This window comes from Pezoporus occidentalis, unplaced genomic scaffold (genome assembly GCF_034315485.1).
Source record: "Pezoporus occidentalis ecotype Australia unplaced genomic scaffold, CSIRO_AGI_Poc_V1 ctg70, whole genome shotgun sequence".
Lineage (NCBI taxonomy): Eukaryota > Metazoa > Chordata > Aves > Psittaciformes > Psittacidae > Pezoporus > Pezoporus occidentalis.
This window is the reverse complement of record NW_026916053.1, coordinates 3,677,743-3,690,477: the sequence shown is the minus strand read 5'-3', so window position 1 is coordinate 3,690,477 and position 12,735 is coordinate 3,677,743. Positions and strand designations below refer to the sequence as shown.

At 49.2% G+C, this 12,735-nt stretch overlaps 1 protein-coding gene across 1 annotated transcript in view; it reads right to left on the bottom strand.

Moving 5' to 3' along the window:
* NTSR1 (neurotensin receptor 1) overlaps window positions 1-9,693 on the bottom strand; it is a 56,711-nt gene extending 47,018 nt beyond the window's left edge. The window contains exon 1 of the mRNA XM_062642054.1: window positions 8,671-9,693. Within this exon, the coding sequence (XP_062498038.1) occupies window positions 8,671-9,342 (672 nt within the window). The 5' untranslated portion in view covers window positions 9,343-9,693. The remainder of the gene's footprint in view (window positions 1-8,670) is intronic.
* Between the last annotated feature and the right edge of the window lie 3,042 nt (window positions 9,694-12,735).

Genomic DNA, 12,735 nt, shown 5'->3' with positions numbered 1-12,735 from the left:
GATCCAAAAAAGAGGTCTGCTGAGCTAAATGCCGTGCTGCATCGTAGAGTTCATATCTGGTACACAGCAGGTCTTTGCTCCTCAGGTCTGGGTGAAGCTGGTAAGTTGGTAGACCCCTTTCTACAGGGTTAAAGGAGGAAGAAAATCAGTCAGTTAAGGGGTGAGTTTGCTTCTCCTACTCTAGGTACTCCAAAAAGCCTGGGGCAGTAGAGCCAAGGCAGCCAAGTCTGAGCATCCATCAGGATGTGCCTGCAAGGGCTGGAGAAGATCCATCAGCAGGGCTGAGTTGCCCAGGAAAAGAAGACAACCAGTACATCCACTGCATGGCAGAAACCTGAGCAAAGAGACTGTAACATTCTCCTGAAGTCCCTCAGAAAATAGAGGTGCATGCGTTGGCTCTGTAAGCCAGTGTCTATCAGAGATTACAGCCTTGTGTTAGCCCTTTCTCTTGCAATGGAAACCATCCTGCAGGCTCCAAAAGTGAGGCAAGCGATCCAGGCAAAAGGACAGCAGTTTTTCATTGACCACAAAGAAACTGTGTGGACAACTTGTGATGCTTTAATGTACGAGAGTTCCCAACACGTGGTGCTGGCAGCAGGAAAGGCTTATTGGCACATCCAAAGCATTGCCCTGAAGTATTACCTCTCCCAGGGTCATTCAGCAAAAGGGAAGTCATAGAAAGATTAAACCAGATTGACCCTGAATCCCTGAAATAAAGATGCTCAGACAGCTTCCAGGATCCCCAGAGTTTCTTGATGGGCATACCACATGCTAAGGGAGTGTTTGCTAATCTCCTTCATTTGCTCTGGAGGAGGAACAGATCTCTTGAAGCAAGGTAAACCATTCACTTCAAGAGTGCAAGTTGGCTGCAGCAGCAGTGGCCTTAAATTTATTCTTTATTATGTAGAGGGAGTAATATTTGGCAGGAAGGTATTTTCAAAGGGAAGGGCAAACACTGAAATCAGGCTCTATACCCAGTCCTGTCTAAGCTGTATATTCCTCTTCTGTATATTTAGGAATCCACTTGGCAAAGGGACACCTGGAAGGTTTTATAAGGAAAGATTTACTGCAGATGGTTCAGCATGTGGGGAGATGTACATCATGGGCTGGGTGTAAATCACAGAGACTGCCTATGAGGACAGCAAGTGGCTGCTCCCATGGAGCCAGCAACCACGGGCACCAACCCCAGGGCACGTCCTCCAGCTTGGCTGTCACTCCAACGCCTCTGATTTACTGATGCTAAATATGCTTTGTGCTCTGTGTGTAGCTTTATAGTTTAGAGGTACTCCCAGCTTTTTTGTGAGCAATTTGAATAAAGGAGATGCCCTTTTCCCTCCTTTCACATAGCGAAGACTTTGTGAGAGTTTACTTTTTTCCTTTGTATTTTCTTTTCCTGTTTCCACTAGGAAAATCTCACCTCTTGGATCTGTCTTCAACTGACGATTGTTTCTAGTCCCTGAGAACTTAAAAGCTGCACAGAAACCTCAGTGAACTTTCTCTTAAAGAAAAGAAGTTCTGTTAAAAAGACCTTGTTTGTTCTATTATCTTTAGTTCCTTGAGAGAAAAAGAGCCCCTGTGAAGCTGTGCCCGGCAGTGCCCTCTCTGCACTGAGCATTATTGACATGGAAAAGCCACAGGAGACCAAAAGCAAATCTCACATGCTCGAACCACCTGCGGGTAACCAGCTCCTCCTGCCCACCAGACATATCTTCTCCAAAGGATGAGGACAAGAGCAGCACTTCCTGGTAAGGAACAGCCCTGTCCCACAGCATCCTCTGCCCCACCGGGAGAGGGGTGATGACAGGGTTCTGGTACCCCAGGGAGGCAGGAGGAGGATGGACCTCATAGACAGATGGACCAGAAAGGCACTTTGGTATCAGGATATAAAATTGTCTCACTGCTGTTTCCCTCCTATCCATGGAAAGCTTACTAGTTTGAAGGCAGGGAAAACACCAGGAATGAACAAGCAGCTTAGAAATTTCTGCTACCCAGAACTCCATCACCACCACCTTTTCTAAACCAGCCCCAAGCATTTGTTTTCTGAATAACTCATCAGCTCAACTGATTTATCATCAGCTTTAAGGTGTGGGATATAAAACTGAAATTGGATGGAAGAAATGTCATCCATGGGAGGCAAAATGTGGGGGCTGATGTTACTGGAGCATGACGAGTTAGCTGGCCCTCTCCCCTGAGACTGGTATTTAAGGGAGGAAAGCTCCAAACCTTTCCATGCGATCACACCTTTACATGAAATTACAGAAGGGAACTATTCAGCAGGGCTCATGCCAGTGTGGTGATTCTGTCCCTCGTCCTCCAAAGCACATCCAGCCTTGCAGGATCCACTCTTAATTCACTGCTGAAGAGCAGCCCCTGCCCTTGGTGTTATCTCCCCCCCTGGGAAGTGATGTGGAAACGATGCCCAGCCATGCTTGAGCAGCTCCATGCTCCCTCCACTGTGGGAGAGGAACTGCTGAACCCCAATTATCATGGTGCCAGACCAGCATTAATTATGATGCAAAATGCTCCTTGCTTGCATTTCAAAGAAGTCTGGGACTAGCAAGGACACTTTGCTGTGTTTTGTAAGGGAATTTAAGAGCATCCATTCAAATTCCATAATAAAGGCAGCAAAATCTACCACTTGGAGAAAGGCAGCTCTTCATGAAGCCAGGAGACCAGTGTGGCCAGGTCCCTGCTCAGATGCGTCTGTACAGAGGGCGATGGGTGCCAGCAGCTGAGACTGGGTGCTCTCAGATCATCACACCACACAAGTGACTGCAGGGTGCTTGTGTGTCTCCAGAACTAGGGAAAAGGCTGGGAGAGCTCTGAATTTGAAGTCTGCTTTTCTCTGACATGCCAGACTGAAAGTGCTGACCCCTGTGAGAGGAACATAGGGTATGGAGATACTCAAGGATGGGCACTGGAAGCATCTCCAGTTTCACACAGCACAAGTGGCTTAAACCGGAGAGCGACCAGACAGATTGGAAATGTCATAACCCAGCTTCATCTGCTTAATGAAAGGAGAAGGATGGATGTCAGCACTGGGACTGCTGGTTTTATCATCTAATGTTACCTGTTTTAGGGCTAGATGGCCACAATGCTCAGACTTTCCCACCATGGACCCCATCACACTCCACATCCCTTTGCTCACCCACTGCCCTGTGCCCCTCAGCGAGGGATGGCTTCAGAGTAGGGAAAACACAGTGGTGACACTGTGGAAGCCTCTGTCCCTTGCCCAGGTACCCACGTGTCCCATGGTGTGATGCTGCCCATCGCATGAGCCTTGGGCAGGACACAGAAGCGTTTCTAAACGTCAGGAAGGAAAAGTGCCATCTGTGAGTCTCAAGCAGATGCTGCACAGAGACGACAGCAAAAGCCTGTAAAGGAAAGGAGGGGGGGAAGTGGGGAGAAGATAATTAAATAGCTGTTTTAAATGATCTGGAAGAAGATCAGAGGCAGCTGCAGGTTCTGTGGGTTGTGTTTTACTCTAAGAGGAGCCACTAGATTACCTTGGTTTCTTCTGCCTTTGCAAACTGCTGTTAAGAGGAAAACCCAAGAGCTAAATTGATCAGCCACATTTCCCCATTCCTTTATTATCCCTCTGGCTGACATCTCAGGAAGGGGGAGGGAAAAGGAATCAAGTAAATTGAAATCAATTGGGGGGAATAAAAAGAAGAGAAGAAATTATGTAAGAACTGGCAAACCACAGCAGGCCAAGTGGTTATGTAAAGCAATGAACACAAGAGCTTATTTAATTTAGATCTAGCTGCAAGACGGACCACAGTGTAAGCGGGCTGGGATTAGACAGCCTAGGCTGATGTGCATGCACTGAACTAAAGCCCTGAGTTCCCTGTGTCCATTGGAAAAAGGCAGCTTTTTAGGGATGCTCACACCACCACAGGTGGGCATCCCCACTGGGTTGGGAGCCTCTCTCCAGAGGTCCTGTGTGTGTGTAGCCAAAATAGCTTTGTCAGCCAGGGCCATGGGTGGGATTATCACTGCGTGGAGCTGTAGTGACTGATTTAAAACAGTACCGTCACTAAAAGCCATAGTAGGAATTTGGCTGTGACCTAAGGAAAAGAAAGCAATTCCTCTAGTCAACATCAGTATAAACACAGGATTCCTGAACTAAAGCCATTGACTAATCCTGGATATGAGTTGCCAACAAACCTGGGGAGAATTCAGCCATTTGGCTTTATGGGTTGCTGTTTACATGTACTGCAGAGAGATGCTTGTCGTGTTTATTTACACAGCACCACAGATCTGCCAGTGGGCAGAGCCCTGCCAACCACAGCACCGGCCATGTGCATTGTGGCAGAAAGCTCATCACAACCCTGCCAAGGTGCTCCTCACCGCAGGGCAGTGGAAGGGAGCATTTGCAACATCACGCATGGAATTAATAACTTTGTGGGCCTCTCAGGCAAATGGGAATTGAATATATGTCCTTGGAAGAGTGTGTAAAAAGCTTAGTTAATGGATGCTGAGAGGCCAAGCTGAACCAGCTCCAACTCCTGGTCCTTTCTTCTCTTTCATTCCTGGGGCTCTTTGGCGCATACCTTCAAAGGCATCACAAGAAGGAACATAGGAAGAAATAAAGCAGAGGACCTCCTTGGCCAAGCAGTTGTTTCGTGTGCAGAGTTATTTACTCTACAAATCTCCTGAACTATGAGCAGGCTTCGTAAGACATATTAAATATGTGGAGGGATAAGGGGGGCTGCAGCCACACATGGGTTGGCTGATGCAGAGCAGAACTGCAGCAGAAGAGCTGCCCACCCAAACCCGTTTGAGGTATAGAGAAGTTCCCAATGCACTTCCCAAGAATTTTCCCTGGCAAATGAGCAGCTTGGAGCTGATGGAGCTGTGACAGTTTATGGAGGCTCAGGGCCATGTGTTTTAATAAATGGGTTCACACCAGATGTCCATGCAAATCAAACATTAGCATGTGTGAAGCGTTACCTACCCAAGCGCTTGCCATAACGTAGGGGACATTTTGCAGCGTGCCAGTGGGAAAAGACATCCCCCTCTGTCCTGTGAATTATGGGGTGCCAGAGAGCTGCCCGTACCCAGGCTCCCCTCATCTATGTGCCAAATCCAAGCTCAGCTAAAAATCCTGGGATTTTAGGTCAAGATGTTGCCTGACTGCCCTGGGACTGATGGTGCACCAGGTATTTCTTTCAACTTCCCCTCTTTCCCCAGGTCCACGAAGGACCAATCCAGAAAAGAGGGTATGAAGGTAAGAAAGAAGCAACAAAGGAAAACTGACTTGCAGAGCCATCTGGCCATTAAAATGCAGAGCTTTTGGGAAGCAGTGTTGAGTGTGTGATGCTGCATGTGGTGGAGTGGAACACTTGGCAGGCTCCAGGGTCAGGGGACCTGGCCCTATAGCCAACAGCAAGGCTGGGATGTAACCAAACCCACAGGTACTGACCTGCAAGTGAACAGAGGAAGCATTTCATGCTGCCTTGGAGCTCTCTTATCTCTTGCTGCCACAATGAGCAGCTTTAAAACCTCCTCCAGCTGAAGTGGCATGAAAACATGAATTTACTTGTATGGGGATGGCTTGAAGAGGTGTTCAATTTGTGTGGAAAAAAAAACCCCAACCTAAAATTGGCTGCAGAGTGTTCTAGAGAATGCCTGCCAGTCAAAGTGTTAACTAGACCTAAATAATGTGGCTATAATGGACTTATTCCTGCTACCAGATCCCACGCTGATGCCGATATTCAAACCAGACATCCCCGACTAACAGAAGTAACAGGCGAGTTGGCGATGAGGAATATATAATAAACCAGACTCACAGGCTGCTTTAAGCAGCTTCAAGGATAACAATAAAGCTGGGAAATGGTACTTCCCTAAAGCATCAGAGGTCACACAGAGCTTGATGGCATGAGGTGAGATGTGCCATGCCTGGATGTACCGACCTCAGTGACACACAGTGACACCCAACAGAGCATCCCACCTATTGCTTATCACTACGTGCTGCTCTGAGCAATCTGCAGTTGCTTCAATATCAGTAATTACTTCTTAGAGGTGTTGTGAAGGTCAAGTGGTGCAAGTTAAGGAATATGGGCAAGAATCAAAGCATGAAGTGTTGTTTGAAGAGTTACTTATTTTCTCATAGGGAAAGCTGGTTGTTCAGCAGTCTAGTTTCACTCAGGAATGCCCATTAAAACTTCAATATTCAAAGCAAATACAGAGGAAATGTTTCAAAATCAGAAACGTTCAATGAATACACTCAAACGTTCATTCCAGAGAGCTTGTTCCAGTCCAGGGAGGAGTGTTTTCCTGCGATGATCCCACCAGAACCATAGCTCACACTGGGCTCTGAGGCTATAAATGGTTACAATTGCTCTGTTCTGGGACTGGCTCTCAATCAGCCAACAAATAAAACCTCTTAGAGGACTAATGGCTTCCAAAAAAAAGCCACAACAAAACAACCCCGATTTGCTTTAGACAGTTTGCCAAACAGGAAGAGGAGTGAAATACGTTGAGTGATTTATTACAAGTGATTTGCCAGCTCGAGCAAGTGCATCATTGCTCTGCTTAATCTAAAGGCAGAAAATGAACGCGAAGAGATGCAAAGACACCTCATGCAGCTTGAGTCCACTGTGAGAGACCAGGGCTCCAGGTTTCCAACCAGCGAGCCCTCTCCTTGCCCCCTCCACGCTACCACTGCCCTTTCCTTCACAGATCTTCCATTATTTGCCTTTTTCTAACCCCCTGCACAGCTTCCAATGTGCGAATGCCCGCTCGCACGCTGCGCAGTGCTTTCCATTAACGCGCTTCAAACCTGACTTGCAGCTGCTTTGCTTATTCACCCTGGAGCTTTCCCCAGCCCAGGGCCCTGCATCGCATTGTGTGCTGCTTCCCTGCACGCAGAGGAATGGAGCGAAGCCATTAAACAACCGTCCTATCTTAGCAAATCTACTCCTGTAGCCAGATCCCCTGAGAAGGAACAGTATGCAAGGGTTTGGCTTGCTTTCTCCCCCAGCAGCTGCCTCTTCCTTTTTACTTCTGAATTTATTCATAAGAGCAATAATAATCAAGAAGCAAAATGGATGAGGAAAAGCCCACAGGTGAGCTTCACTTACTGTGCATTCATAGCTGGCTAACAGGATAAGGTATAGCCTGAATAATAGCCAGACTGTAAAATATGTCAAGAATTTCTTAAGATGTAATCTCCAAGGACATGGCTAGGAAATAATCCTCTGGTTTTAGCCCTACCATGGTAACAATGAACATCAATTTAAACTGAGGGGAAGATGACTGGGAAGAATGCATTTCAGCCACATTGTTCTCAAATCAGATGGCTCATACCTCCTCAGAGAGCAGATGATTTGGGTTAAGTACACTGGGCTGCCACTGGCAACATCTACAAAGCACCTACAGGAGAAATGTAGCCCCCAGCATATAAAGATGAAAGTTTGGTATCAAGACAAGGCACAGAGGGAACCCAGGGCTTCTCTACGGGCTGGATTTTGGGTTATGGAAGCAGTACAGGGAGAAACTTGCAGAGACGTCTCTAAACATCCACAGGCTCTGGGCTTAAACCTAACCATGTGTGCTCTCAACTGCTTTTTAGTGGGAGAAATTGTTCTGATTAGTTTCCTTTTAAGTTCCCTCCCTTTAATCATAGAATCCTTAAGGTTGGAAGGGACCTTAAAGACCACCTAGTAAACTGTGGGAACACTTTAAAGGCTTTAGTGCACCTGCAGCTTTAAATTCTAACTGGCTGCTGTTTAAACCCAGCTGAAATTCATGTACTAGATAAAAGATTGAGAAGCTATCACATGCCAGCCTGGCAGCAAAGGGACTGTGGATGTTGATGTCTTGCTCTTTCTGTCTCTCTCATTCCACGTCTCTTGCATTTTTCAAGCCTAATGCTCCAATGAACAAATGCCTCAACCCCTCAGAGCACTGAAGCACAGCAAGTGTTGATGCTGAAACCCTTCCCATGCCTGGGTGTGTTAGGTGCAGCAGTGTGTGGAGACCAGAAAAGCCTTTCTGAACTCAGGAGGGATCTGTGAGTTAAAGCAGCAAAAATAGCAGCCTCTGGCTTTGAAGATGCAGTTCCTTTTCGGATGCTTATGCTACATCTTGCTCCCAAAACTTTCTGAAGTGGGGATCTCCCACTAGACAGGGGAAATAGGCTCAACACAAGAAACCGGGATAAGGGGGGAGATGGTTTTATTGTCCTCGATCCTGCTGGCCACTTTCCAGCTTAAGGAAAGGAGATGCAGAGAAAGGGTGGAGATTTATGGGTTTTTCTGGCTCTGAACTGCCACGTTTGGGGAAGACCCGAGCATCCCCACTCCGAAACAGCGGCCGCGCGGCAGAGAGGGGCCCGGCTGCTCTGCACCGGCCCGGGTCCGGATTAACCTCAGGGCAGGACTGACCCCGGTGCAGGATCTCAGCTCAGCGCTGTGGTGCCGGAGGGGTTGTGCGAGGAGGAGCAGCCGAAATCGTCCCCTCCTCTTCCCCCAGATCCCGCCTGCCCGTACCCCGCGCCGGTCCATCCCATCGGGGCTGCCCGGGACACCCTCATTCCCGAGACCCGGTTCCCCCTTCCAGGCCTCCCCCTCCTGACCCTCCCGTCTCCACAAAGTTTGGCCACCCGACCCAGGGAAGGAGGTGACTGCCCGGCCCCGCTGCTCGAGGGGGACCCCGGCCCCTCACCTGGATGACCGTCTTCAGCGTGGAGGCGTCCACGATGGTGGTGCAGATGAGGGAGTCGGGATTCTGGTCCTTGCCGTAGATCTCCCCCATGGTAAAGATCATGGGAATGGCGAGGAGAAAAGAGGCGATCCAGATGCAGCTGATGAACTTCTTGGTGCGGCTACGGGACATGATGCTCTTGGCTTTGAAAGGGTGGCAGATGGCCATGTAGCGCTCCACGCTGAGGCTGGCGATGTTGAGCGCCGTGGCGTAAGTGCAGGCGTCCCGGAGGAAGTAGTAGCCCTTGCAGACGGCCCCCCCAAAAGCCCAGGGATGATGGACCCAGATGAAGTTGTAGAGCTCGATGGGCATGCAGAGGAGGAAGATGAGGAGGTCGGAGAAGGCGAGGCTGGCCAGGTGGTAGTGCACGGTGCTCTGCAGGTTCTGCAGCGACTTCTTGCGCACCAGCGTGTACGCCGTGATAGAGTTACCCACCGTGCCCACCAGGAAAAGAGCCAAGTAGATGACGGTCACCATCACTTTGGAGTAGATGTCGGTGTTAACGTCCAGGTCCTCCTCGTCGGGCACTTTGGGGAGCAGGTCGGAGCGGTTGGAGGCATTGGCGTAACCGATGGGGTGCAGGTGGAGGGGGCCGCCGGTCACGGCCGGAGGAGCCGTGGCGTTCAGGTGCATCCTGGGGCCGGTCCGGTCCGGTCCCAGCGGGGCTGCAGCACCGGACCCGACCCGGCGCCGCGCTCCGACGTGCGGCTGCCCGCGGCGTGGAAACTTGGCTCGTTTTAATGCGGCGGGGAGGAGGCGCCTGCGGTCCCGGGCTGCCGCGCGTGTGCGTGTGCGAGACACACACCCCGCAGCACCACCACCACCACCACCAGCCCCCTCCCCTCCCCTTCCCCGCCTGGAGCCAGCCTCGGATGTGAGCAGCTCCGGCTCAATCCTCCCTGCAGCTCCCGGAGCGCTGATGTGCCCTGGAAGCGCAGGAGCCTCCCTGCACACACCCACACACAAACACTCCCCCTGCCACCCTGAAACACACACATGGACTCACACCCAATCGCATCCCCCTCCCCATGCCTCGCACAGCCGTACCGGGAGTCGCCGCACCGCTGCTGACCGCGCTGCTGCCGCCGCGGGCAGTGACAGCCCTCGGCTCCGGGGGTCCCTCGGCTCGGTTCCCTTCCTCGCCGCCGAGGTGGCTTTTGCAGCCCCAGCTCCTTCTCCACTTTGGGGATCGGGGTGTTCATCCCTTGCACAGGCAGACCCAGGGGCATGGTGAGGGTTGGTGAAGGGGCTGGTGGGGGGTCCCAGCACAGACACCCCCTCCACCGGGGAGAGGAGAGGCACCAGGGATGCTCCATCACACTTGGACATCCGTGTATCCCCCTAGTCCCTAAATAGGCACTCACACCTGCAGCTGCTGCTAGGAGAAATGCATTTAAAGGAGGGAAAAAAACACCTACAAATATCTACCCTTGAAGGATGAGCCCTTTGTGGTGAGGTTGCCCTTTCAGGCCTGGGGCATGGAGCCAGCACCCGTTGCGGTTCCAATGAGCTGTTTGTCCACTCAGTTATCTTCCCGATAAAATCTTTACGAACACACAGAGGAGATGTAGGAAAATCCCATTCCGAGAATCACTGATTTAACCAAAGACAGCCATAATTTTCCCATTCATCAGCAGATGTTGACTACCTGGTCCCCAGTAGTCAGTAGGCTCTATGTTCGCTGAGGTCCTGCTGACTGCCTATTTGATACAAGATGTCTAATCCTGCAGTCAATCAAATCACGTCTGTGTGCAATTAGTGAGCTTTCCACCAAGAGCCAGTATTCCCCCAAACTTTCCTCCTCTTAAATCCACCCAATAGGATCACCATGAAAAACTATCCAAAATCTGATTTATTTTGTCATATTATTCTTACAAGTTTGAAGATTAATGTTTTCCGGTACTCATCCCACACTGGTTTCAAGAATGACTAATAATCCCTTAACACCAGTGTTCCTTTCATTTAAAAGCTTCTGTTATGAATTTTCTATTAGCTGAGAGAAGTTTACCAGGGTTGGTGTTCCCAGCTGGTCTCACCCATTGTTCCTGGTCCTTGGATGGGTTCTAGGGATGGATCAAGAATATTTATCCTGAGGAAGGAAAGTGGAAGGTGAAATAAGTGATGTCTGAAGGAGGTACTCAGCTGGGAGGCAAAGCCCAGTGTCCCTATTCCTAACCTCCAAACTGGGGGGAGCTGGTAGCTACATGTTCCAAGCACAAGCCCATGCTCCTGGACTAAAGCACTTTTCCCACAGCAAGTTATTTCCTTTGGGATCTTTGTTTATAATGAAGAGTTATCATCCCTTTGTGGTCCTAGAACTTAATTTTGGCCTTGTAGAAAGCAATTGGTATCCCCACGAGCAAGATACCCACCTGCTGGTCTAATTTTACAGTGTGGATGTGCACATTCATATCAATAGCTGTCTCTAGACATGCTCTGTTTTGGATTCTGTTGCCTCTTATTTCTGCACAATGAAGGCAATGCACAAACACGCTGCTAACAAGGAGAGTGTTCCTCATCTCTGCTCTGTCCCAGCAGCTCTTCCCAAGTGCACCACGTGCTGCCTCCTCCACTTTCCTTCTATGCCAAGTGCTGGAAGGAATATCAACAGATATAGTGTAATTCTAATTACATACTGAAATACCACGTACCTGGAAATAAAGTGGCTGTTGATTTGCAATCAACATTTCAACAGGCTGGTGCAGTTTGTACCGACCAAACCTCTCCTTTCCTAGAAGTGCATTGGAAGGGTACCACCACCCAGCAAGTGGGCTGGGTGCTCCCATCTGTAAAGGCCTCAGAAGCATGTTTCTAGGAGCTAACTAATGAATTCCAGTAATTCCTTGGCAAGCCTGTCTCAGCCACACATGGAGCATCCTCACTGTCACAGGCAGATAGCTCTGCTCTGTTCTATTCCTCATAGAACAGAGTTGAGCAAAGAGTTCACCTGGGATGCAGCCCCACAGAAGGATGCAGCCACATGCAGAAGTGTGGGTCACTGCTTGTAAAGAAGGAAAAGGAAGTCTTGTCTCTCTCCATGAGGAAAGGGGTCAACCTCTCCTCTCTTTTTGGAGAGCTTTATACCCAGGCAGCTTCTACCTTCTGTTCTCACATCACATTTACAGAGCTGGACACTTACCACTGGTCCACCCCTTGCAAACTCTGGCTTGGGAGCAGGTAGAGGTTTATCCTGCCAAAGGACAACATCAACCCCAGTCCTGCCTCACCACGTAGCACCTCTATCCAGCACCTCTTTACCCCACTGCTGCTAGGGTGTGAAGTCCCTTTCCTGGTGTGGGATAATGAAATGAATGACAAAAGGATCTCTTCTTTCTTTTACTTCTTGGAAGGTTTTAATTCATATTCCCCTTCAAGCAAAAACAGAGCTGGAGATTCATTGCTTTCTTCTTGTGCACCAAAGCCTCCAACCTAAATCCCCGCTGTTTGCTTCTGAACTAGCCGACCTTTCAGCTAAGCTGAGCTCGTTTTAATGTATTTTGTATGTGTGTGTCTGTGGCTTAAAAAGGAAAAGAATCCTGGAAACCAAGAGATACCTGATCTCAAATGTTACCAAAAGGCATTTACTTAAAATCTTGCCGGAAAATGTCACCCAAAGACCTCATCTATTAAAACTGCCTGGACTTTGAGCTGAGGGTCCCACAGTGCCCAAGATGCGAGGCCAACAGGTTGCTTCACTCCCTGGTATATTGACCCAAGTGCTTTTCATCTTTGCTTTTTCCAGATGCAGTTGGGAACTACTAGGAATTTTTCATATTAATCCTGTTCCCATCTGATTTCACCAGGTGGGATTTTTCTTAAGGCCATTGAAAGCAGCAGAGAGAAAGCTCTGCAAGAGCAGATGCTAAGAGACTGCATCAACCTTTTCCCATTGCAGTCCCAACACACAGCCCCAAATACCTGTTAGAACAGGGTCCCGCTGAATCAAGCATTTAAAATCATAGAATCATAGAATAGTCAGGGTTGGAAAGGACCTCAAGATCATCCAGTTCCAAGCCCCCTGCCTTG